The following is a 26,717-nucleotide window of genomic DNA, read 5'->3' on the forward strand; positions in this document are numbered from 1 at the left end:
AGCCTGAGATGACCACTGGGATTGCTGTCCAGTGCCATACGGGTCACAACCTCTAAGTCTGAGTCCTTGAAGAGATCTTTCTCACAGATCGCCTGCACTCAGCTATTCATTAAGGTTGTGTACATTTTGAGTATTATTTCAATTTTTCTGAATTTAAGAATATATTTTCACATAAGCAAAGCCTCTTAAATTTGGTGGGATCCATAATAGTCCCATTCTGATTCAGAGAGAGGCATGGGGTTGAAAGGAAGAGACCATCATGGCTGTGGGCTGGGTTAATGGACCTCTAGCCTCTACAATCTAAGCCATTGCACTTCAGGGTTTGAGATGTCTTTCATTTGGTTTTAAGTTTCTTGGGTCATCATGGGAAAATTCATCTCTGTGTTTTAGCTTCTAGATCTATAAAATAGAAATAATAATGGCCACCATTTTGTTGGCTTGTTGAAAGGATCCAAGAAGATAATGTATGGGTAATATATAGCTCCATGTCAGACATACAACAAACTCACAAATTCATTCAATGTTTAGTGGGTTTTTAAACCTTTCCCCACATCTCTGAATTGTTAGTAAAAGAGAAATTAGGTGAGTAAGTATATATTCCTTGGTAAAGCACCAATTGTCATTTGGACTTTTAACTCATAAGCTATTCGAAAGTCTTTCTCTGCTTTTTTACCTGTTTTCAGCACAGTAGAAATGGTAGGAATATAATAGTAGTATGTATTATTTACTGACTACATATTTCATTAAAAGTTTATCTTGGAGCCAGGATTTGGTTCAGTGGTACAACATGTACTTATCATATCCAAGGCTCTGGATTTAATCCCAAATACCAAAACAAAACAGTAACAACGAAGTTTATGTCATACTTTTTTTAAAAAAAGCTTTAATCAAATACTACAATGTACGTGTACTCCTGAGAAGACAGGACCTTCATATTTTCTTAAATTAAGAGAAGTCTAAAGAGAGTTCCTCTCTCATTATAGTTTCAGATAGCATTGTGGTATTGAGCAGGGGGAAGCAGAGGTGGGAGATGGAAACCCTGACATTCTAGCCCAGAGAAAATCATCGACAAAGAATCTGCATGTTCCACGGCCATGGCTCCCTGGCCTAGATGCTTCAAGGGAAGAATGTACCCTGTGAGGGGATGACCTTGAAATCACCTTTATCTTCATAATGGTTACAGCTGACAGCACAAGTCATACTGGAACCTGGTATAGGGGTAATGAATGAGTAATGCCAATCCTGTCCTTACCAAAAAAAAAAAGTCTGATATTTGTTTAATGTAGATTTTATGTCCATTTTCAGTTTTTTTTTTTTTTTTAAAGCAGTGGTGACTCACTGCTGGTGACTCACGCCTGTAATCCTAGCTACTCAGGAGGCTGAGATCTGAGGATCTCGATTAAAAGCCAGCCTGGGCAGGAAAAGTCCGTGAGACTCTTATCTCGAATAAACCACTCAGAAAACCAGAAGTGGTGCTGTGGCTCAAGTGGTAGAGCGCTTGCCTTGAGCTGAAGAGCTGAGGGACAGTGCCCAGGCCCAGAGTTCAAACCCCACAATTGAAAAAAAAAAAAAAAGCAGTCATTCCCAAAGAGACAAAGGACACATCTTTCAGATGTGGGGGTTAAAGCTAAATTTTAAATGTATATGTAAACATATCCAGGGTCATATGCCTATATATACAAACATATTAACTGAAGTATGGCATATGCAGGGGAGAATTCAAATGGTATAACTCCTTTCAACGACTAACCTACAGTCTCACAAAATGAATACCAGGAAGCTGGAATTTGAGGTGTCAGGGTGGGGGAGGCCGAAGAGAGGAGGGCAGGTGAATAAAGAAAGGGAGGGTGGGAAAATGCAGTCATCGTATTCTGGGTACTACGTGACAATGGAACTAGGAAAATTGAGGGGGTCGAGAGAGATGGGGGGAAAGGCAGAAGGAGGGACATTGATCAATATGCCTTGTACTCATAAAGTGACACGTTGAATTAAAGCCCTTTGTGCAACTGCTTAAAGTTAATTTAAAAAGATGAAATTTAAAATGTGACAGAAGTAGAAATTAAAACACTATCTTGAGTATGAGTTCTTTGAAGATGGAGCCCAGGGCTTGTCACAGCTTGACCAGTGCCTTGATATTTGAGCTATGCCCCAACCTTTTGTTTGCATTTTGTTTTCAAGATAGAATCTTGCTACTTTCCGTTAGGCTGGCCTTGAACTCATGTTTCCCCTAAAATTTCTATCTTCCTTCCCTTACCCCCGTCTTAGGCCTAAGAAGTGGTACCATTGGTTAAATGTCATGGTACTAGATAATTTTATCCACAAGCTCCACTGTAGAAAAGAGGAAATAGACACTTTGAGAGGTTAGTTGAGAAGATATAGCACACAGTTAGCGTGTGGTTAACACTGAACTTGAACACAGATCTATGGATTCCATCATCAGACCCACTCTTGAACTGTGATGCGCTGAGCCATATTGGGAATTCACAATATGAATTCACTTGTTCCCCACATGTTTTTTAGAGTGTATTATGTACCATCTTGGGCTCGGGGGATAAAGAGGTGAAGTCCTTTATTCACACATACATATATTTAGTAACTATTTATTGAGCCTGTGCAGAGAATGGATGAGTAAGGTGGACAGCTCTTATGAAGAAAGGGGTAGAGTCTATAGACAAATGGGAAAAAATTCATTGCTTAAGTGGACATTCATAAGCAAGAGCAAGTGCATAGAAAATTATTTTTTACATATAGTGGCACAGAAGTCAAGATCAGGAATTTGAAAGTAGAGTTTCTGCTTGCTAGGCAGGTGCTCTACCACTTGAGTCACAACTCTAACTCTCTTTTACTTTAGCTATTTTTCAGATAGACTTACACAATCGTTTTTCTATCTATTAATTATGTGTAGCTGAACTACACCCTCCACCCCCAGCTTTTTTTGTTGAGGTGGGGTCTTGTTTGCTTTTTGCCTGGACTGGTTCTGATCTGTGATCCTTTCAAACTTCACCTCCTGAGTCAATGATAATACAAAGTTTTAAAGCAATGGAAAGAAAAAAATTTTACATTTACACACTATGTGCTATGGACCCAATCATTAATCCTCTAGGAAATTGGCTTTCTATTGGTGATATTTAGAAAACTTACTTTTTTTTTTCCTGTCAGTTCTGGGGCTTGAATTCACAGCCTGGGTGCTGTCCCTGAGTCTCATTGTTCTCAAGGCTAGAGCTCTACCACTTGAGCCACAGTGCCACTTCCGGCTTTTTCTGAGTGGTTTGATAAGAGTCTCATGGACTTTTTTGCTTGGGCTGGCTTTAAACTGTGATCCTCAGATCTCAGCCTCTTGAGTAGCTAGGATTACAGGTATGAGCCACCTGTGCCTGGCTTGGAAAACTAATTTTTACATATATAACAGTTTGAAAAATTGCCAGAAAATAAATAGTATATTCACTTGCATTTTCTGATTATTATACTAAATTTAATATAAACATAGTATGCGACATACTATGTTTATGTATATGCTATGTTTATGTATATACTTCATTCTAGAGAAGCACTAAATTCCGAGCAAAGAAAAATCCTTGAAAGCACAATGAGACTGAAGATATTGTAATACTGTAATGCTGAAGAAATTACAAACTATTGAGTCCACATTTTTAGAAGTTGGTGTTTTAAGCTAGGAGTAGTGGTACATATATCTGTAGTCCCAGCAATCGGGAGGTTGAGGTAGGAGGATCATGAGTTCAAGGCTGGCCTACACTAAATGGCAAGACCTTGCCTCAAAAACAAATCCTATCTCCAAGTAACCACCAGAAAACCGAAGTGGCCCTGTGGCTCAAAGTGGTAAATGCTAGCCTTAAGTAAAAAGAGCTCAGGGATGGCATGCAGGCCCAGAGTTCAGTCCCATAACCAACAAAACAGAATCAAAAACTTTAGAGAACACTAAGCAGTCTCTCTTTACTTACGCTTTCCCTAGAGTGTGAGCGATATAGGGACTCACGGTCTTCTGTTCTACACCCTGATATTTCTCATGTCTAGAACACTTTCTGACAGAACAGGTACTTAATACAAACCTTAAACATGAATATAGTGACAATGTCCGTTCTCCAAATACCTCTGTTGTGTGTCAAACCACTTGAAGCCTGACTCTTCTTCTTAAGTCCTCACAATTTTCCACCTGTGAGTTGCCTCCTGTGTAGAAATACTGCCCTTATGGAGGGGGTGTGTAAACACTGATATAGGTGTGCAAGTGAGTGAATACACTTGTATCTCAATGCATGGAAACCAGGAAAAGGAAATTGAGTTTTTATCATTATCATCATTATTTGACAGTGATCCAGATTGCTTTGATCACCAACCTGATGACATACAAAGACCCATGGACATGACAAGAAGCATCTGCATCTGTCTTGGGTTGTGCAAGTGCATGGGTAAGTGTTGTTGAAAGCCAGGTAGTAGCTGCAGGAACTCTCTGGATCCTTAAAGGCAAAAGGTGAAGAGCAACTCCATGGTAGTAATTCAAGGACCACAATATTTGTCAATAAGACATTAGTTTCCATCTTCTTAAAGCCTTGAGATGATCAGAAGAGGTGAGGACAGGGTATGGAGTCTACCCTGCCAAAGCAGCTCCCAGGCTGAGCAGGAGAGAAGTGCCTCTCTATGTGTAGCCCTGTGTCTGAGAAACCTGATGGCCTCAACAATTGGGACATGGTAGCTGGTTGGGAGGTCACCAGCCTTGGCTCTAAGATCAAGTCATTATATATGGGTTGGGAATCTATTCTGACCTCTTGGTGAATATACTTAGATGTTAGCTTTATCATCATCATCATCATCATCATCATCATCATCATCGTTATTATTAGTATTATTAAAAATCCTACAGGACTTAAGTCAATAAAACCCCACTGATATTATTTACTGTCTTTCTAGGGGCTTGATTGGACATTCATCATTCATGTGAGAAAGGGAATGATAAAATCCTTGAAAACACAATGGGGCTTGCTATAAACATTTACGTATTTTGTAAGCTCGTCATGTCAGTAGAGAGCTGGGCTCCAAAGCTGCCTGAAGAAAGGGAATTGACCACTAACTGCTCCAACTTGTCCCTAAGGAAAGTTCCCTCCAACTTGGCCCCAGCCACAATCACTCTGGATTTATCCTATAACCTCCTCTTTCAACTCCAGAGTTCAGATTTTCATTCTATGTCCAAACTGCAAGTTCTGATTCTCTGCCAGAACCGAATCCAACAGCTGGATTTCAAGATCTTTGCACTGAACAAGGAGTTAAGATATTTAGATTTGTCTTACAATAGACTGAAGATTATAACTTGGTATTCACTGGCAGGTCTCAAACATTTAGATCTTTCTTTTAATGATTTTGACACCATGCCTTTTAATGATTTTAAGCACATGGCACATTTGGAAACTCTGGGTTTGAGTGCAGCAACAATACAAAGAGCAGATCTCCAGAAAATTGCTCATTTGTATCTCCATACTGTCTTCCTAGGCCTGAGAACTCTTTCTCAGTATGAAGAAGGTAGCCTACCCATCTTAAACACAACAAAACTTCACATCGTTTTACCAATGAACACAAATTTCTGGGCTCTTTTATGTGATGGAATTAAGACGTCACAAATATTAGAAATGACTAACATAGATGGCAAGAGGCAATTCGTAAGGAACAGAACTCTACCAACACTCACTCTAGAGAGTGCCAAGACATCCACTCTTTTATTGAATAAAGTTGACTTGCTCTGGGACGACCTTCTGCTTATCTTCCAATTTGTCTGGCATACATCTGTGGAATATTTCCAGATCCAAAATGTGATTTTGGGTGGTCATGTTTACCTTGACCACCATCCATTCGATTACTCAAATACCGCCATGAAAGCTATAAAATTGGAGCATGTACATTTCAGAATGTTTTCTATTCCACAGGATAAAATCTATTTGCTTTTTACCAAGATGGATGTGGAAAACCTGACCATATCAGATGCACAAATGCCACACATGCTTTTCCCTAATTATCCTCGACACTTCCAGTATTTAAATTTTGCCAATAATGTCCTAAACGATGATCTCTTTAAGACCCCTACCCAATTGCCTTACTTAAAAACACTCGTTTTGAAGGGCAACAAGCTGGAGACACTTTCCTTAATGAGCTGCTTTGCTAACAACACACCACTGATGCAGCTGGATTTGAGCCAAAATCTATTACAACATGAAAAGGATGAAGATTGCATGTGGCCAGCAACCTTGACCACCATGAATCTGTCATCGAATCAACTCACTGACTCTGTCTTCAGGTGCTTGCCCAGAAGTATTCAAATACTTGACCTGAATAATAACAAAATTCAAGCCATCCCTAAAGAGCTGATTCATCTGCAGGCATTACGAGAGCTAAATATTGCATTGAATTTTCTCACCGATCTCCCTGGGTGCAATCATTTCACAGGACTCTCAGTACTAAACATTGAAATGAATTTAATCGTCAGTCCATCTCTGGATTTTTTTCAGAGCTGTCATAAAATTAAGACTCTAAACGCGGGGAAAAATCCATTCCGCTGTACTTGTGACTTAAGGGAGTTCATCCATTTTGAAAAACATTCAGAAGGTGTGGTAGTTGGATGGTCAGATTCATATACCTGTGAATACCCCTTGAGTCTAAAGGGGACTCACTTAAAAGATGTCTATCTCCCTGAACTATCTTGCAACATCGTTTTGTTGGTTGTCACCATCATGGCCATCATGCTAGTTTTGGGGATGGCTATGGCCTTCTGCTGCCTGCGCTTTGATCTGCTCTGGTATGTCAGGATGCTGGGCCAATGGACACAGCACAAGGCCAGGAAAACAAGGCAAGAGCAGCCCGAGAGACACGCCCAGTTCCATGTATTTATTTCATACAGTGAACATGATTCTCCCTGGGTGAAGAACGAATTGATCCCCAGTCTAGAGAAAGAAGATGGCTCTGTCTTGATCTGTCTGCTTGAGAGACAGGCAGACCCTGGCAAGAGCATGGATGAAAATATCATGAGCTGCATTGAGAGAAGCCAGAAGTCCATCTTCGTTTTATCGCCCAACTTTGTCCGGCGTGAGTGGCATCCTTATGAGCTCTACTTTGCCCACCACAGCCTCCTTCATGAAAATTTGGATCATGTCATTCTGATCCTACTGGAACCCATTCCCATGTACTGTATTCCTGCCAGGTTTCATAGGCTGAAGGCTCTCATGGAAAAAAAAGCATACTTGGAATGGCCCAAGGATAGGCGTAAATGTGGGCTTTTTTGGGCAAACCTTAGAGCTGCTATTAATATTAATTTATCAGGTGCTAGACAAATGCATGCACTTCAGACATTCACAGAGCTAAGTCAAGAGTCTCCACGAGGATCCACCATCTCTCTGATAAGAACAGACTGCCTCTAAACCCCCACTCCAGCCCCCAGGGAAGTTGGGGACCCCTTTCAGTGTTGGGATGTAAATGGATACTCAAATTAGGATGGGAATTTGTCAATATCTATCAGAATGAAAATATTAGTCATTCCCATCATGTTAGTTCCTAAAGATTACTAAGAATGTATCCTTAAAACACCTGCACAAGTTTACAATAATTCACATGAAAAGGTATTTATCTCAATATTGTATATAATTGTGGAAATTTGAAAAATACCCTACTATCCACAAAATAAGGATAGACTCAATAAATGATAGTATATCCATGTAGTCGAATATTATGTAGTCATGAAAAGGGTAAGGTAGTTCTATGTTTACTAGTATGGAAAAATTATATTCATATATATTATAAATAAAAGTCTAAAATAATCTCTGTCAGTATAGTAAAAGTGGTTTGGGTCTGGTTATCTTCCAGGGAGATTTGGTTTCTCTTCTATATGTTTCCATAATGTTTGAGTTATCTGGACTGAATCTGTATTTCTTTTGCAAGAAAATGAAAAATAAAGACCATTTTGCAAGTATATTTCTTCTACTCATTGTGCTTGATTCTTCTTTCTCATCTCACAGATCATAGACAGAGAACAAGCACTTTCCAATTTTGCAAAATTATATTTCAAAAACAAACATCATTTGGTACTGGTAGCTCATGCCTGTAATCCTAGCTACTCAGAGATCTGAGGATCATGGTTTGAAGTCAGTCTGGGCAGGAAAGTCCCTATTAGACTCTCACTTCCAATTAACTACCAGAAAAGCTGTGGTGGAGCTGTGGTAGTGTGCAAAGTGGTAGTGTGCAAGCCCTGTGTGAAAAAGTTGAGGGACAGTGCCCACACCGAGTTCAAGCCCCATGACTGACCCAAAAATGCCAGTGGAAAGGGTCCTGGTAGATTGTCAGCTATTGAGTGTGAGATCCTGAGTTCAATACCCAGTATTTAAAAAAAAAAAAAAAAAAAAAAGTAGTGAAAGGCCATCAAGAGAGAACATGCAATATTTGACTTTCTTGTTCTTTCTTATTTTACTTAACAGGATGATCTTCAGATCCAGCTATTTCCCTGCAAATGACATGATTTCCTCTTTTCTTTTCTTTTTTTTTTTTTTTTGTGGTCGTGGAGCTTGAACTCTGGGCTTGGACGCTGTCCCTGAACTCTTGAGCTCAAGGCAACCGCTCTACCACTTGAGCCACAGCACCACTTCCGGTTTTCTAGTGGTTCATTGGAGATAAAAGTCTCACGGACTTTTCTGCCCAGGCTAGCTTTGAACCATAATCCTCAGATCTCAGACTCCTCAGTAGCTAGGATTATAGGTGTGAGCCACCAGTGCCCAGCAATTTCCTTCTTTTTCATGTCTGAAAACCTTTGAATCAAATCATTTCTATAGACAAGAGCTCCGCACTGAAAACCAAATATTCCCTCAGGACCCCTTGAAGTCTTGGGACAGCCCTGAGAGGAGAATATTTGAATGGATACAGAGAGGCACACAGACAGACATTGGTTTTCATTTTTATGTTTTGGCTGCACAATGACTTCAGGCTCCAAGGGAGTCATTGCCAATGGGACAGTTCTTCTCTCGGGGGGCTAATGAATGATGTGGTGAGATCTGGTGAAAAAGCTGACCAACAGATTGGGTCATGCAAATTCTCACACCTCTAATAGTAAGGCTACTGGAAGACCTTCCATTCTTTTTAATTAAAAATTGAATAGGAAATCAGATACACTTTAAACTGAACAGATACACAGATAAAAGCCAAATGCTGTGTGTGTGTGTGTGTGTGTGTGTGTGTGTGTGTGTGTGTGTGTGTGTGACCTACCTTAGTTTTTTCCTCTCAAGGTTCTCTACCACTTGAACCACACCTCTATTTCCAGCCTTTTGCTGGTTAACTGAAGAGACCCACAGACTTTTCTGCTTGGGTTAACTTCCAACTGGGATCCTTAGAGTTCAGCCTCCTGTGAGTAGCTAGGATGAGAGGTGTGAACCATAGTATAACTTTATTGTAAATTATTACTTATCTTTCTTAATAGTCAGAAATATAAGTTCTTAATATCCTTCTTAATATTTGACCCTTTACTCAAGGGTAAAGGGCCAAAATGATACAGAAGCGCACTGCAAAGAAAAAGCCAAATCAAATGGAGGTGGGGGGTGTGTGTGTGTGTGTGTCTGAGAACAAGCACCAAGACTAAAAGCAGTTGTGGCTGAGCCCGGGCCCAGATCAAATGCACTTCTCATTTTGTAGGACTCATGTTCCCTTCCAGCAAGGGCCTGACAGGAGTCCAACAGCCCCATTGATTTAGAAGCGGTTTCACTTCATGGGCTGTTCCCCACAAGTCCTTCATACTGTGGAAAGCAGAAGTTCAGGGTATTAAAATAGATCGAGTGTGCATGCAAGAGCAACTCCATCAGCAAAGAGGCTCTTCCTGTTTGTCTACTTCTCTGTTCGGAGGCTAAATCCTCTGCTAGAAACCCTGGTTTGGCTTTTATGGGGAAGCTGAGAAGCATCTGGATACTTGGTGTTTTGTAAGTTCCGTAAGAAATTTCTAAACAAGCACTTGCAGAGAAAATCTGAACCACGAAAAGATCCACCCAGGGTCAGCATACTCAGCCTGAGCCAGGGCACCTGCTCGGTGGAGACAGGGCTCGGAAGCAGCACTGAAGGTTTCCAGGATTGAGATAACCAGAGAAAACTCATTTCTCATGTGTCTTTCTTCTTCCTCTTCACTGTCTGTTAAAATTGTAGGCTGTAGCCCCTTTCAGGTTACTTCATTTTGGTGCACGTCCCAAGTTAGAAATAAAACAAAGGAGAAATGCTGAAGACTCTGCTCCGCCTGCAACCAGACTGCAACACTTGAAAAACGTAAGCCTCCACCCCCAGACTTGTGTTTTAACGAGAACCTTTCTAGTGTGCAAGACGCAGGAAAGCTTAAGAAAGGTGCAGAAAGAAGGCTTTGAAAATCAAGTGTTCAGCTCTTTCAAGCACCTGAATAATTACAATGTCATTATATTTTAAAATAATTTTTTAAAGCTTAAAAAAATAAAGTATTTAACCAGGCACCCAGCTCATGCCTATAATACTAGCTACTCAGGAGATCTGAGGACTGAAGTTCAAAGCCAGCCCAGGCAGGAAAGTCCAAGAGACTCATGTGTAATTAACCACCAAAAAGCCAGAAGTAGAGAATGGAGCTCAAATGGTAGAGCGCTAGCCTTGAGCAAAAGAACTCAGGGACAGTGTCCAAGTTCTGAGGTCAAGCTCCAAACACACAGACACACACACACACACACACACACACAGACACACAGACACAGACACACACACACACACACACACACACACAGAAACTTGGGACGCGTGAAAGTTTTGGACACAGTGACACCTTGTGGGTACTTCAGTTGTTGCAGATGCACTTGGCAGAGGGTTAGGTATCAGAAAAGTGGTTCAAGTTCATGCATCCCTGGAGGGAACTGATGAGCACTGTGCTGGTGCCCAGAGATCTCCCACAGTGGCCCCTAGCCATCATAGTTTCAACCGCGCTCAGAAGAGCTGCTGATATTTTCCATGTTGAAGGTGGCACTGTATCAAGGGATTTCAAGGAATTTCTTTTGGGGGATATTTTGATATTTAAAAACTGCATCATCTGAATCAGGTCCTTTGTCTCTATGATCTGAAAGAATGAATCCACAGACATAGAGGAAGAAGTAAAATGGCAAAGATTTATTAGAGAAAAAGATAAACAGAGCTTCTGCTAGACAGTAGGGGTCCTGGGGTACATCATGCCAGGGGTTAATAAAGTGTCTCTAGGAGAGAGATACAGGACTCTCAAGATCAATGGATGGCCTGTGGGCCCTACCAGACCCCAGGCCCAATCAGAAGCCAGTCTTTCAGGGACCCACAGGGGTCCCTGGCCATGGCAGTGTGATGTCTAGAGGTCCGCACACTGGACTGCTCAAGGCCATAGCGACAGATGTAGAACTGCTGAGGGAGGGGGAGGGAGATTTTTGTCCTGACTTTCAGTCCCAGGACTAGAGAGGCAAAAAGTTAACTATGAGCAAAACGAAGATTAAAGCTAAAGGTTTTCCTTTGGTGAGCCTAGAATAATTGAATTTATTTTAAGTCTTCTTCAATTATATTCAATAAAGTGTTATCATTTTCTTCTTAAATGTCATGGAAAGGTCATTTGCTAGATTTATTCTTGGATACAGTATTTCTAGACTACTATAAAAGATAACAATGTTAACTCTAAAATTACATAATTTTATTATTTGTTCATTATCTATAGTGAGTAGAATACAGTCCATTTGGCATACTAATCTCAAAATTGAATCAGCTTATCATCATATAGATGACATTTACTCCTTGTAACTTGCTTGACACTTTTCTAAGAATTTTTATATGTATGAGAATGCATTCTGTCTCATAATGATGCTTACATAATTTACAAATGGAACAGGGAGGTTAAGTCATTGTTCATGGTCATTGTCCAATACCCAGGATGACAATTGTGATGTTACTCTTCCCTAGTTCTTTTTTTCTATCAACTCTAATACTTGGATTATCTATTTCTAAAATTGTAATAAATACATTATCACAAATGTCCTAAAAATCAGTCAGCAAACATATGGTTAATGTGGTAGCCCAGAGAGAGAGAGAGAGAGAGAGAGAGAGAGAGAGAGAGAGAGAGAGAGAGAGAGAGAGAGAGAGAGAGAGAGAGAGAGCGCGAGAGAGAGAGAGAGCACTTTGTGAAGAGAAACATTCTCCAAGGGAATGGAATTCAACAAGCCCTTGGGACCACTGCGTGCTTCCCTAGGAGCAAGGAATTTCATGCATTTCAACGCTGGCCAAAGCAGAGCAACCTCAGCAAGGCTCCCTGAAGGCTTGAATAAGGAATGGGGCCCAGGACCAAGCCCAACCGAGTGTCCAATCACAAGCCTGTCCCTTCCCACCCTCCACCCCCAGACTTGAGCCAAACCCAAAGCCAGCCCGGCCCCTCTTCTTCAGTCAGAGGCCTCTGGGCCCATCCCCACAGGATGGAGGCAGGCTCCAAACAGGCTCCTATTGAAACCACAGTACGCTGGGCTCTAGGTCCCCCCCCCCCCACACACACACTACTTTCTGTAGAAAAAAAGGAATGAGAAGAATGGACGGGAACGTTTTTGAGAACTAGAGAATTCTTTCTCCAGCCCAGTGAATAAGCTTAATAAGTGGAAAAACAGAACTACTCTTCATGAAGGGGAGGGAGGCTTTGGGAGGGTTACTGGGCTAGATCATTAAAAATGAGTTAGACGGCTGTGTCAGTTATTCAGCCTCTGTCTGGACTGTGTCAGCCCTGAGGTAACGGATGACCTCAGTGCCTTGGGGCTAGGAGAACAGAACCTTCTTCAGGGTGTTTCTCTATAGCATCACCCCAAATCCGAATTCATTGGAGGAGTTGACTAAATAATACTCCCTCCCCTCTACCAATCAGATCCCCTGTTATAAAGAATGTATTCAAGTGTTTTGCATAGTGTGAAAACAAAGACTAAGAATCCTACAGCAGACCCCAGGCTTGGACATCTTAGGTGAGTCACTGGAATTTCTCTGCCCTAAGTCTCTTTGTAAAATGTAGGTGGGACCAGGCACTGGTGGCTCCTGCCTTATAATCCTAGCTACTCAGGAGGCTGAGATCAGAGGAGTACAGTTCAAAACCAACCCAGACAGGAAAGTCTGAGACACTTATTTCCAATTAACCAGAAGAAGAAGAAGAAAAAGCAGAAAGCTGAGGTATAGCTTAAGTGGAAGAGCACCAGCTTTGAGCCAAAAAGTCTAGTGAGAGCACAAGGTTCTTGAGTTCAAGTACCAATACTGGCACATACACATATACACCCAGCAGAGTGATTCTAAAGAACATATGGTACTATCTATCGATAGATAGAAGTGGTAACACTTGCTACTTATTTTTATTGGAAGGTTTCCTATAAAACTACCCAAATGGTATACATTGTGTTATTTTAGAAGAAATTCCAGGAATCAGAAGTTAGGATTCCAGAGAGAAAACAGGGTGCATGGAACCTAACAGGACCAAGACCAAATAGCTAGTAAACTGAGAACCAAGACTCAAACTCAGGTGCTAACTGATTTAAAATCAAAACACACTACTCTTCCTTCCTAGAAGAAATGAGATCAGACTGTTAATGTGTCTTAGAACAGTATCTGACAACAGGATCTGAGAGGGTAGATAGCCAATAAATGGAAGTTATTCTTTCTGCTGATGATCACCTCCTCTGTGTGTTCAAAATGCTCATGTGCACTCAGGATCTCTATAAAGAGAAAGGAGGGAAAATAAGTAGTGTTCACCACAAGGGGACATTGGACACACTGGGACTTCACTTCGGCTTCCCCCAGGCTTACTCGCAGAAGTGATGTAGCAGTTGGGATTTAATCTTGTTTTTGCTCCATTTTGCTCTGTTCTGGAACCTCAGGCTCCTGATGGTTGTTGGTTGTATGGGAGCCATAGCAGAGACTGCTCACTTTCACCAAACTCATTGACTCTTGTTCCTGGTCACAGAGCAGCCTTCTGTTTTTCAGCCTCCCTTGAAGTTATATCTTCTGGAGAGTATTGGCCAATAACTGAGCTCTAGCCAAGGGGTGATGATATGTGCCACGTGCTACTTCCTGGTTTAAACCACAAAATCTCCCATCATCCTCCATGCTCCTTCCCCGGCTGCTAGCTGGAAGCAGATGGGTGTGGTGGCTTGAAGTTACGTGCTAAAGCTGATGGAACCACAGATGGAAGATTCCCTATTCCTGCTTAGAGGACAGCCATCTGGCCATCAGGAGCACCTTTGTAGACTCTATACGAGAAAGAAACAGACTCCTATTGTTACAACATTTACAACTTTCAATGTTTGCTATAGCAACAAGAACCTCTGTAGTAAGCAACCAAGGACATTCTCTCCTGGACCTCATCATTTCAGCTTTCCCAAGTAGTCATGGGAGATATGGAAGCCTGGCCCTGCTACTCTCCAGCAGGTCACTCAGCTTCTTTGAGGTACAATCTTCTGGAATAGTTGTCCTTCCTTTGCAAGATTTTGTATTGGCAGTTGGTGCAGTTGCTTTGGGCCTGTGGTAAGGCAGCACATCATGGAAGGAACACAGAGCAGAGGAAAGCTCTTCACAGTGGAGAAGCAAAGAAAGGTAGACATGGGGAGCATGACGGAGAGGGTGACATTCATCAAGATACGTGCCTTATATCTTGTTGAGTTGGAACCCCTTTCTTCAACTTCTTAAAGATAATTAATTAAAATAAATTAAAATAAAAAGGAACGGAGGAGGCGGGTTTCCCACAATCCACTTCAAAAGCACACCTGTAAAGGCTTAGAGACTTAGGCCCCACCCCTTTGGTTCCCATTACCTCCCGTTACTACCAAGCTGTTCATACATGAACCTTGGGGAGAACATGGAAAGGTTTGAAAATTGCCGTGGGGTGACTTCATCTCAAAGGACTTCCCTTCTGACTCTGGCTGTCTCATAGAACATCTGGGAAAGATATTAGAAAAGATATTATGGATAATGACAATATTGATAGTTGTATCCACAGTAGCAACAACTGACACTTGTAGTTAGTGATTGCTGTCCTCTGGATGGGCACTCTTTTATGTAGCGTATCACTTATGCCTCAAGGTTTTGAGGTATTCTTTCATGTATGCATCATAGATGCTACAGTAATGTCCTACTTTTATTTTATTTTATTTTTTATTTTTTGGGTCCAGTTGTGGGGCCTGAACTCTGGGCCTGGGCGCTGTCCCTCAGCTCTTCAGCTCAAGGCTAGTGCTCTACCACTTGAGCCACAGCGCCACTTCTGGCTTTTTTCTTTTTGCTTATGTGGTGCTGAGGAATCGAACCCAGGGCCTCACGCATGCAAGGCAAACGCTCTATCACTGAGCCACCTTCCCAGCCCCTGTCCTACTTTTATAATAGAGGTTGTAACTTGGCCAAAATAGTAGCAGTGGCAGAGCTGGGCTTTGACCCCAGGCAGTCCCCCTCTTTATCATTAAGCTAGGGATAGTCTCAAGTTGATTCAGTCCTGGAATGAGGGAAAGAATGAGCTGACAGGAGGAGGGAATCAGAAGATACCCTGGCCCTGGACCGGACCTGGCCTCAGCCTAGGCCTCTCTGTCCAGCAGGGGGCACTCACAGCCTACATTTTCTGAGTTCTTCTTAAAAATTGGAACTCCTCACTCTTTATACGCAAAGACTTGATTATAAAACTTTTGTCTCTCCATTTTTGAAGTATTTAAAACTTTATTTAGAGGAACAAACCAGTACATGGAAACAATCAAAGGAATATTCTTGTAAATTTCCTGGAGGGCCTGCAAAGGGGGCACTGATAACCAGATTGGTCTAGGCCTCAGTCTGACCTGGGTAGACTGACTAGGTAAGCTGTATCCATCACACAAGGCTGCGTGCTACTAAAACTGGCCCCCTTATGGGGTGCCCTTGATTTTATGGAACCTCCCTGCTGGTTTGTAAGGTTGGGGGGCCTAGGGTGACTTGGCAGCATCGCCCCTTTGTGCTGGGTCTAGTGACCTCCTTATCTGACAAATGACAATAATGATCTCTGCCTCACAGTGGGCTGAGTGTTTTTAACAAATGAATGCCCATAAAAGCTGAGGCCCTGCGCCGGGTGTGCAGAGGTACTGGATACCTTAAGGGATTTGTGATGAAAGGTATCTACACTGGACAGGGAAGGGATTTACAGTCTCTCACTATGGTGGTCTTCACCAGTGCTCCTGCATTCCCTCTGCTCTGGGCACTGGCAAGACTTCCTGTCTTCCACAAGGAAGTGGACACTCCTGCTACCCCTGCCAGGTCCCAACACCTTCCTTCGAGGTAGCAACCGATGCTATAAGGAAGTCTTCTCTCCCGGAATCAAGTTCCTGGCCTCATGTCCTCAGGACTAACCAGCTTGTGGAGTTGAGGTGACCTGAAGTTCAGGAGGGCCTCCATTTTGACTTTACCGTTTATTGATTTGTGGCATTTCTAAGTCAAAGGGAGGCCTCCAGAAGGGAGGCCAAGAGGGCAAGCCTAACAATGCAGCCCTTCTTTGGAGGCCCTGTTTACCTTCCGGGAGCAGGCAGGGTGTGGCTAGAACTTCTGGGTGTTGAGAACTGCCGGGTGTGGTGAGAACTCTGGGTGTGGCTGCCTGAGCCAGGCCTGGGAGAAAGGCCAAGAAACGATCCCTGGGCCTTGGTGGCCCGGGTCTCAGTGCTATTGTTGTGGAGTAACTATGGCCTTCATCTTCCGCAACCACCAAGCACAAGGGCACACCTGTGCTGAGGACTTACTACCCACCGTGGTCTCCATTGAGGAGGCCATGGTTGAGATCACAGGCTGCCTGTGAGTCCCAGAGCCCACACTCCCCTAGCTTTCCCACTGAAGAGTTGCCCAACCCCTCTGTTCCTCCACCTCTTTATCTGTAGAAGAGGGGCATGCGAGAGGGCCTTCTTTCCCATTTAGCTTAAACAAAGATCAAAGGAGAAAACTCTGGAACTGTTTCTGGCGCAAGGTACTGTGGAAGGAGGGGAGCAGTTTCTGCCGTAGATTGCCCGGGTGTGATTTCATGTCATTTTCCGGTAATGATCTTGTGAAACAGGTCCTCTGCACTGGGAAGCTTGCGGCTCGGACAGAAACAAAGCGAGGCTGAGACTGGTCCCAGGATTTCCTGATTCTGAATCTCAAATTCTGGGGTCCCTATCACTGGGCCTTGCTCTCTTTTGTTGATCAACTTACCTTGAAGAAATGTTTACTGAATGCATTGTAACATATGTGTGTAGGTATACACATATGTGTGAATATGTGTATACACACATATATACCTATATGTATACATATGTGTGGAAATATGATGAAATCTGTTAATGTACAAATAAATAATAGGAAGGATTAAAATAAAATGGGATTAAAGGAAAAGAAAGAGGGGGAGGAAAAGAACAAAAAAATTAAATAAATCTGATTACTAGTGGCTCACACCTATAATCCCAAGTACTCAGGAAGCTGAGAACTGAGGATCAAGGTTCAAAGCCAGCTGAGGCAGACAATTCTGAGATATTCTTAATCTACTATTAACCAACATAAAAACAGAACTGAAGGCAAGCATAGCTCAAATGTAGAGTGCTAGCCATGGTCTTATGTTCAAACCCAAGTACTGGCTCATGAAAGAGAGAAAGAGGGAGGGAGGGAGTGAATGGAGAGAGGATAAGAGAGAAAGGGGGAGGGGAAAAGGGAGGGAGGAGAAAGAAGAGAGAGGGCAGTGAAAAAATATATTGACCAATTGTGTGTGTGTGGTGTGTGTGTGTGTGTGTGTGTGAGAGAGAGAGAGAGAGAGAGAGAGAGAGAGAGAGAGAGAGAGAGAGAGAGCGCAGAGATTTATTGAGTAGTCTATGAGGTGAGTGTTGTGACTTACTGAGTTGGTTGAAAGTTCCATTTAACTCTACTCAGATGCAGAGTGCATTGTAACCAGGCAGTGGGCTGGGCCCTGGACTTAGTAAGAATCAGGTGGTCAGAAAGCCTAAACCACTAATGAGATTATTTTGGAGCCTGCAGAAGCTTGCTGGTGCTGTGGGGAAGAGCTGTGACCCTAGGCCAGATGGTCATTCTGCGCCTAACTAGTTGGTGTTAGAACCTTAGGGTCGGTGTTTGAGAGCAGGTGTATCAAATCGACAGGAAGTTGGAGAGGTTGTGCAAGGTGGCTTCTAGAGAAAACTAGATGCCCCCTAGGGCCTCAGAACCCTCTGTGTTTACACAGACCAGGTCAAGGGCCCTCAGGGTGGGGCTTGGGTGCAGCCCAGGAGTTGGACTTGGAGAGATAAGGTTTCCAACCGCACCCACTTTCAAACCCGGGAGGTATTAGAAGCACAGCAGAGCTGAGGAGTCAGGTGGGAAAGGGCTGCGATTTCACCCCATGAACACATCCTCCAAGAACTAAGTCTGCAAGAGGAAAGGTGCCTCTGGAACCTAGGAGATGGGAAGGAGCCAGAAACTTCTCAATGCGTCAACTCCATCCAATTCAACCTGACAAATATTCCTATGTGCCCACTGTGTCTCAAGCTCAGGCCTGGAGTGCATCAGTGAACAAGACAGACTCCCTTTGCCACATGAGGTTTTAGTGTAGAGGGAGAAACAGATGAAAACCAAGGAAACTGACATGAAATCACAAACCACAAGCACAAGCCATGAGATACTGGAGCCAGAGCCCAGAGGAGAAATGCTTCCCATGGGGCCAGGCTTAGAAGGGACTTTTTCTCTGCAGACTGTGAAGTTACCAGAGGCAAAGTAAGGGCCAATTAGCAGCTCACCTTGCTAGGAGTCTCATCCAGAATCTGCTCCCCCACCCCTAATCCCTATTGCTTCATCTGCTGATGCTTTTGAAGGGTGTTCCCCCCTCCCCCTTTCCTTCTTTCTTTTCAATGTATCTAGTTTTTCCAGTTTTTCTTGGCAGAAGCTCTGGTCTGCTGTAGGCTACTCCATCCTACGCAGAAGTAGAAGTCACATGACTTTTACTTTCATGTGCATTGGTGTCTTTTATTAATTACTCAAGTTGCATCCACATAGGGTATTTTCATCTGAACGCGTTTAAGGGAGTAGGAGGAGTATGTGGGATAAACCCTGAACTTCTTTTTGCCCCTTGACTCAAGACTTCCTGGTTGCTTTCACGCTAGATTCTCCTCCTTCAGGAGAAGTGGTGGCATCTGGGGCCTCTCCCTCCCTCCCCCTTTCTGAGAGAAAGGAGGTGGCTTCACCTGGTTGGTGAATTTGAGAACAATACAGGATCTGCTCTGCTCAGCCTTTCCCAGAGGGTTTGCTTCCCTCCTGGGAGAAAGCAAGCAGTCTGAAAAGTCTCTTCTGCTTCTGCACGTGCTGTGCACTACTAGGATCCTCCAACCTCGCACATTCTTCCCAGGGAAGCCCTGTAGGGTAGGAAGCTGGTTAGATCCTGGCTTCCAGTTCAGGCCCCTCCCAGAGCTCACACTAAACCTGCCTTGCAGCCTCCATCCACAAAGAGGGGGATATGTTGGACTTCATCTGACATGGTTTTGGTGGAATCTTAATTCTCACTCCAAATCATAACTGCACAAGAGTCTAGACAAGGTAGTTTTCAGCTGGGCACCAGTGGTTTGTGCCTATAAACAGGAGGCTGAGATCTGAGGATCAAGGTTCAAAGCCAGCCTCGGCAGGAACGTCTGTGAGACTCATCTTCGATTAACCACCCAAAAGATGAAAGGGGAGCTGTGGCTCAGTTGGTAGAGTGCCAGCCTTGAGTGAAAAAGCCAAGGGGATAATGCCCAGGTCCTGAGTTCAAGTCTCAGTATCAGCGGACAAAAAAAAAAAAGAAAGAAAGAAAGAAAAAAGGTAATTTTAGCATTGCAGGAAGCCAACAGGTAACAGCAGAATGTGTCATTTTGGCATATGGGTTATTTTAGCTGAAGGCAATTGAGAAAACTCAGATACAGAGCAAAATCCCTACTCTTCCATTTCCCAGAAACAGAGAGTTGTACAGAAGTTAATCACCAATAACTTAGTGCCGATGGCATCAGAGAACTCCACCTAATAAACTTTCCTGGGAAGCAAACCCGGTAAGTTGTACTTGCTAGGCAAGCGCTCAGCCACCTGAAGCTGTATCCCTGTTTGCTGTTGGTTTTTAAAGGTACAGTACAAACCCAAGATCTACCTACCCGTTTAGGTTACACTAAGGAGTTTCTCTCATGTGTATATAAGATCTTCTTTTCTCTTATTAATATGCCTTTGTTACTAGAGCCCCAACTAAGAACCTAAAAGTGCAGAAGGAAAGAGATTTTATGTATCCCACAAAGGCATTTTGGAGAGGTGGCATGAATCAGAGAGCCAACTCCTCATACCCACCTTGCTCTTTGGTAGAGTCTATGCCAACTTGCCTTGCGTCCATACCCTAAGGGCTGTGGGCTAGCCTTTGAAGCCACCTCCCGTTGAAGTGTGTGGTCCTTACACTAAGGTCAGATCTTCTCCCTTTCTTCACTGGAGTCAGGTGGATTTTATCAGGAGAACCTGACAGTTGTGTTGCCCAGTCAAATTACTTTAGCTCAGTTTGCAATAGGTCCATAGAAATTAGATATGTGCACGTTAAATTTTGATAAGCACTATTAAATTACTTTCTAAAAGTCCTTTATCAGTCTCCCTAGTACAAGTGTTTGACAATGTCCTGGCCATAGCATCTTTTGGGTCTTTTTCTTTTCGTTTGCATGTCTTTGTTCATTCTGAAAGCACACATAGTAATAGTGTGAAAATAATAACTGTGACTTGGGCCAAGTACTATGTTGCATTACGCTCTTTACAAACACTTAATGTGTGTGTGCGCAGGTACACGTGCATGTGCACGCTGGTCCTAGGGCTTGAATTCATGACCTGGGCATGGTCGCTGAGCTTTTTGCTCAAGGCCAGCACTCTATCACGTGAGCCACAGCTCCGCTTGTGTCTTTTTTGGTGGTTAATTGGAGATGAAAGCCTTACAGACTTTCCTGCCTGGGCTAGCTTTGAACCTGAATCCTCAGATCTCCTGAGTAGCTAGGAATACAGGCAAGAGCCACTGGCACCTAGCCTAGAAGCATCTTTTCACTGATTCCCAACAATCCTAGCAGCTAGGTGAATTGCTCCTGTTTAATAGAACAACTGAAACTCAGAGAGATTGGATAGCTTATCACAAGTGTAGCCACAAGTAGCCAAGGACAAATTAGGAACATGCACAAGGCTCTTGTTTTAAGAATATTATCTATCCTTCTTAGCAGAGTGGACAGAACTAAAAATAAAAAATTCAAACATAATGTAGCTGGTGCTTGATTGTGCAAATAGTATGGGGGGGATAGTTATGAATATCAAGTGAAGAAATAAAGGTCTGCCTAGTAGATGGATAATTATCCTTCAGATTCATGGAGCTTCTCGTGAACTGCAAGTGGATGGAGTAGACTTGAGCCCTCACCTGAGCTGTCCTTCCTGGAGATGAGTGGAAGCATCCTTGCCTGCATTCTGCAGCACAGGAAGAAGAGCAGAGACCTGCAGTCCCCTGTGACAAGTTGCACATCCCAGTGGATTGGTTTTGCTCCAGACTTAATCTCCAAATTGCAACAGCAATTTGGAGAAGCTGGCCTTGGAAGCCTAGAAGATTCTCAGAGGGCCTAGGATGTTCCCCCCTTCTTCTCCTCCCCTGCCATCTTCACACCCACCCTACTCCACCCACTTGGCACCCCTTTCCTCTGTGGAAGCAGAATGTCCAGCAGGGGATTTCTCTCCTGTGGGTTGTGGATGAGCCAGGTGTGCAGCCCCAGTGGGTTGAGAGGTGGATTTCCTATGGAGACAGTGCAGCTCAGTCTCAGGGCCCCACCCCGCCAGGTCCCTGGGAAGACACCTCTCCCCCACCCCCCTGTATTGTGCTTCCCGGCTCATGCTGGAGCTTTTAGAAGCACATAGGGTATTTCAGCTGTGCATAATGAGAACAGCCATCTCCATGACCTGGCTTCCCTTCATGTTGATAGGTCTGGAGCAGCTGTGGGCACTTTGGGGGATCACCTAGAGGAATATGAACTGGGAAACGTCCTTCCACTTGGGCTTAGTAGATTCTAGGCCTGGGTTTCCTGGTAAGTTCTGTCTGTTCATCCCAGTGTGGGAACCTTTCCAGGAACCCTCTTATCACCACCCCCCCCCCCATCCCCACTGTACCTGACTGGCAGAGCCTGGGAGCTGTGGGGCCTGAGGTTGTGTCACAATAAAAGTCTGTGGTGTGAGGATGTAATTGCAGGATAAAAGCTGTTGGAAGTTCTAGGAACCATCTCAGGGAATTATGAAATCTACCACTGTGGGGATCTGATTACCACATAAATTTGTTTTATTTTTCCAATTCATTGACCACAGAAGTGACTAATTGATAGTGTTCCTTTGTGTGTGTGTGTGTGTGTGTGTGTGTGTGTGTGTGTGTGTGGTGCACGCTTGTGTTTGTGTGTGAGCTTGAACTCAGGGCCTCATGCCCTCCCTTGGCTTTTTTCACTCAAAGCTGGCACTCTTAACACTTGAGCCACAGCTCTTCTTTCAGCCTTTGGTGGTTAATTGGTGATACGAGTCTCCTGGACTTTACTGCCGGAGCTGGTCATGGAATGGGGGAGCCGCAGATGGCAGGGTTTTGAGCAGCTAGGGTAATAGGCATGAACCATCAACTCCTGGCAACAATGTAACCTTAATTGGCTTATTTTTCCTTCCCTTTCTCACCTTTCTACTCTCTTTCCAATATTTCTTGAGGTAATCTCTAAAATAAACTCCTTTCAGATAAAGAATGTCCTGTGGCACCTGACCAAAGGCATAAGGGAAGAGAAAGGAAGAGAAAGAAGGCTGGAAATGTGGAGTCAGAGGCTAGCTCCTAGAAAGTTGCCATCAAACATGCAAATTAGTAAGCAGGGGACTCAGTTATCATCCACATCTGACACAAATAGTTCTTTCCTGAGTGAATTTACAAAACAATGTAACACATACAGTTACACATGAATCATCTGTTTTTCCTTTGGGACAGAATCACAGGAAATGGATTCTATCGGAATTTCTAGAGTTACAGGACACAAACTGACAGTGGTCCCACAAAAGCCCAAAGTACAAGGTTACATGTTTGATCATCTAATAATATTGGAATATATTCTTTTTTCTTAAACTCCCCCCCTCAACGATGAGACACCCAATAGGTGATTGTCAGGTCCCCCAAAGGCAGACCTATCCCTGACTAAATCATGTGGCATTTCTGAGCTCTTCCCTAGAAGTTACAAGCCATCTGTCTTTCCTTCCAGCCATTTCAAAATGGTGGTATTTCTCTTCATTTTTTTTTTTTTTTTGTTGGAGCGGGGAAGGGGGAGGTCACAATCTCTTATTTAATCCTAGCCAACTTTTCTTCTTATGTATTAAATTCTTGTTAAGTCAGCAGCAGCATTTTTTTTGGGGGGGGGGCAATGGCTGGCAGACAAAAGGCTTGTAAGAATATTAAATCTGATCTAATTAAAAACTCCAATATGACCAATTGTTCACTCTGTTCTTTACTAGGAAGGAGAAGCCTATAAAAGAAATTAGCCGGATAATTCCTTTCTCATTTCCAATACTCAGTTCTGCATTTTGCTCAGCCATTTTATTGTTAATAAAAAGAAAATTCTGGTAAGCCTGAAAACTTTTTGCTTATTGAAAGAGAAATCAGCAAACCTAGGGTGGGTTGTGCAATGTGACATGGATTTTTCAAGGTAGTGGTGAGGGAAAGCAGCAAACATAATTATACAGCTAGCATGTGACAGACGAGCTGGGCATTCACAGATGTTTTCTAGCCTAATTTTCTGGGTTATTCTGGGATAGATGATGATCTAAATTGAAGTATGTGTCTTTCAACTTTGACCTTTATTAATCCCATCTTCCCTTTTCCTACCCCCATTGATACCCACTTTAAGGTGTTTATGACTTTAAATATGCAGGCTTTTTTGTAAAACATGCAACTTCATTTTGTATGGTACATATATTTAATTTATTGGAAAGACATATTCCCTATTTATCTCAGGCAAGTCTATTTTTGAGCTTGCTTGTTTGCTCTCTTTCTTGCCTCTCTTTCTTTGCTTGTCTGCCTGCCTGCCTGCCTGCCTGCCTGCCTGCCTGCCTGTCTTCCTTCCTTCCTTCCTTCCTTCCTTCCTTCCTTCCTTCCTTCCTTCCTTCCTTCCTTCCTTCCTTCCCTTTTTCTTTCAGAATTGGGAGTTAAGCTAACGGCCTTAAGTTTGCAAGGCAAGCACTCTAGTATTTAAATGATCCTTTCCATCCCTTTTATTTATATTTTGTTTTCAAGATAGGGTCTCACTAACTTTGCTCAGGCTGACCTCAAACTGGCAATCCTCCTGCCTTCCAGCTCCCTAGTAACTGAGACTACAGATAGATTTTGAGCCTTATTGCTATTAAATATATGAATCCTTTGTATAGCACTGTACAGATGTTAGAAATATCTTCTTGTTCTGTTAGCTATCACTAACTTGGCTTGCTGAAAGAAATGAAGTTCTCTATAATCAAATCTATAACTTATGGATTTGTTTGCATACAGTTTATACACTTTCAGCCTTGTGGGGAAAAGAAATCTCACACCAAAACCTCAAAGAGGGACTTCTAACTTGTCTATTCAGTTCTACGAGTTCATTTACCTTTACCTACTTTAGTATATCACAGAACCAAAATTCAAACTGTGTGGGAAGTGAATAGGATGTTAATAAGTAACTCTTGGGTTAAAAACAACAACAACAAAATTATAAGACAAATATTCAGTGCCCAGCAGCAATCCGACCTCAGGACTCTTACTAGCCCCTGCTGCATCTCTGAATCAGTAAGAGACACCTTCTCTGGAGGGTAGCTCAAGAGCCTAAAAGGAATGTGCAAGGAAACAGAATTTTTTGGGCAGGCTTTTGTAGCACATCCTGCTTACTCAAGAGGCAGAGGTAAGATGACTGAGGTAATTAGTTGTTAACACAGAGTAGTGCATCTAGATTCGCTGAACACCTCTGATAAACACCAGCACAGTAATAGTATCAGACTCTTACCCCACTCTTACCAACAAATAGGTTATCCAGACAGCAACAAAGCCACCAAGAAATGTGAGAATTAGTGACACCACAGACCAAATGAACTTAACTGAGTACGTCATCTGTACAATATACATTGTTCTCAGCAATCCAAGGAACTTTTCCTCCAAATAAGACAATATTTTAGGACTTAAAGCAAGTCTTAGTAAATGTAAGAAAAGGTCCTGGAGTGTTATAAAAATGAAACCAATGGGGGCTGGGAAGGTGGCTTAGTGGTAGAGTGCTTGCCTTGCATGCATGAGGCCCTGGGTTCGATTCCTCAGCACCACATAAGCAGAAAAAAAAAATCCGGAAGTGGTGCTGTGGCTCAAGTGGTAGAGTGCTAGCCTTGAGCTGAAGAGCTGAGGGACAGCACCCAGGCCCAGAGTTCAGGCCCCACGACCGGATCCCCCCCCCAAAAAAAATGAAACCAATGGTCCAATACCTGAGTTCAAACCCTGGTACTCGCAAAGAGAAAAACAAAGACAAAAATAAAAACAAAACAAAAACCTCAAACAGAGGAAGAACTCTTAAATCCTCATCATAAACAATCTATTGTTCTGCGATGTTATAAAGATGGCAATGTCTACAGACCTAGCCACTAATGGCTTGGAAATTGCTTATCCAGAATTATTTAAGTGTTGAATGTAGTTACTGTCCTACTCCTAACTCCCAAAGCTTTAAGCTTTGTTTTATCCTGGTTGCAAAGTTAAAGTAGTCAGGCACCAGTGGTCATTCCTGTAATCCTAATTACTTTGGAAGCTAAGAAGGGGAGAATTGCAGTTTAAGGACAGACAGGGCCAGGCACAAACATTTGGGAGACCCCTTTTTAACCCAGAGCCGGACTCGGTGGTACATCCCTTGTTATCTCAAGCTACACATGAGGCTGAGATGAGAGGATCACAATTCCAAATCAGCTCAGGTAGAAAAATCTGTGATTCTAAGCTGGACATGATGGAGCATAACTGTGATGCCAACAGCAGGAAGATAAAAATAGGCAGATGGATTTAGACATGTGCTCTGGCAGGAAGCAAGACCTCACTTCAAAAATAACCAGCAAAAAGCAGGGCTGGAGGCATGATTCAGTGGTAAGAGTGCCTGCCTAGCAAACATGAGGCTGTGAGCTCAAACCTGGGCACAGAGTGCACACCTTTAATCCTAGCAGCTCAGAAGGCTGAGATCTGAAGATCATGGTTCAAAACCAGCCAAGACAGAAAAGTCCATGAGACATCTATCTCCAATTAACTACCCAAAATGCCAGAAATGGAGCAGTGGCTCAAGTAGTAGAGTAGTACCCTTGAGCAAAAGAAGCTCAGGGACAGTGCCCAGGCCATTTCAAGCCCTAGGATTCTCTCTCTCACACACATACACACAAGCACACAATGTGTAATTTGTTACTGTAGCAATACCAGGAAGTGGTATGCATAGAACTGCTCTAGTAAAACTCTATTAATAAGGTATGCTAATTAAAAATACAGCCTTATACTGGTTCCTAACATGGTAGAAATCAGAGGGATGAAAGGCATGTGTGGAGGAGGTATACCCCCAGACCCTGTAACAAGCTCTCTTGAGGCAACTAGGCCAATCCTTTTCCTATACATTGTCACACAAGAGCACTATCAATCTATTCGTGGCCCAGCCTCTATTGAGGAGTCAAGGTATTCCCAC

At 43.0% G+C, this 26,717-nt stretch overlaps 1 protein-coding gene across 1 annotated transcript; it reads left to right on the forward strand.

The window, feature by feature from the left end:
* Positions 1–4,349: 4,349 nt before the first annotated feature.
* On the forward strand, positions 4,350–7,963 carry Tlr10 (toll like receptor 10). The gene is made up of 2 exons (XM_070012489.1): positions 4,350–4,424; positions 4,924–7,963. Exon 2 carries the CDS (start codon positions 4,986–4,988, stop codon positions 7,413–7,415), a length of 2,430 nt encoding a protein of 809 aa, XP_069868590.1. The 5' UTR covers positions 4,350–4,424; positions 4,924–4,985; the 3' UTR covers positions 7,416–7,963.
* Positions 7,964–26,717: the final 18,754 nt, after the last annotated feature.

The sequence above is a fragment of the Dipodomys merriami genome, unplaced genomic scaffold (assembly GCF_024711535.1).
Source record: "Dipodomys merriami isolate MVZ:Mamm:240054 unplaced genomic scaffold, mDipMer1.0.p SCAF_9, whole genome shotgun sequence".
NCBI lineage: Eukaryota > Metazoa > Chordata > Mammalia > Rodentia > Heteromyidae > Dipodomys > Dipodomys merriami.

Coding starts and splice junctions, on each gene's coding strand:
- Tlr10 (XM_070012489.1), top strand. CDS start 4,986: ATGGGGCTTGCTATAAACATTTACGTATTTTGTAAGCTCGTCATGTCA.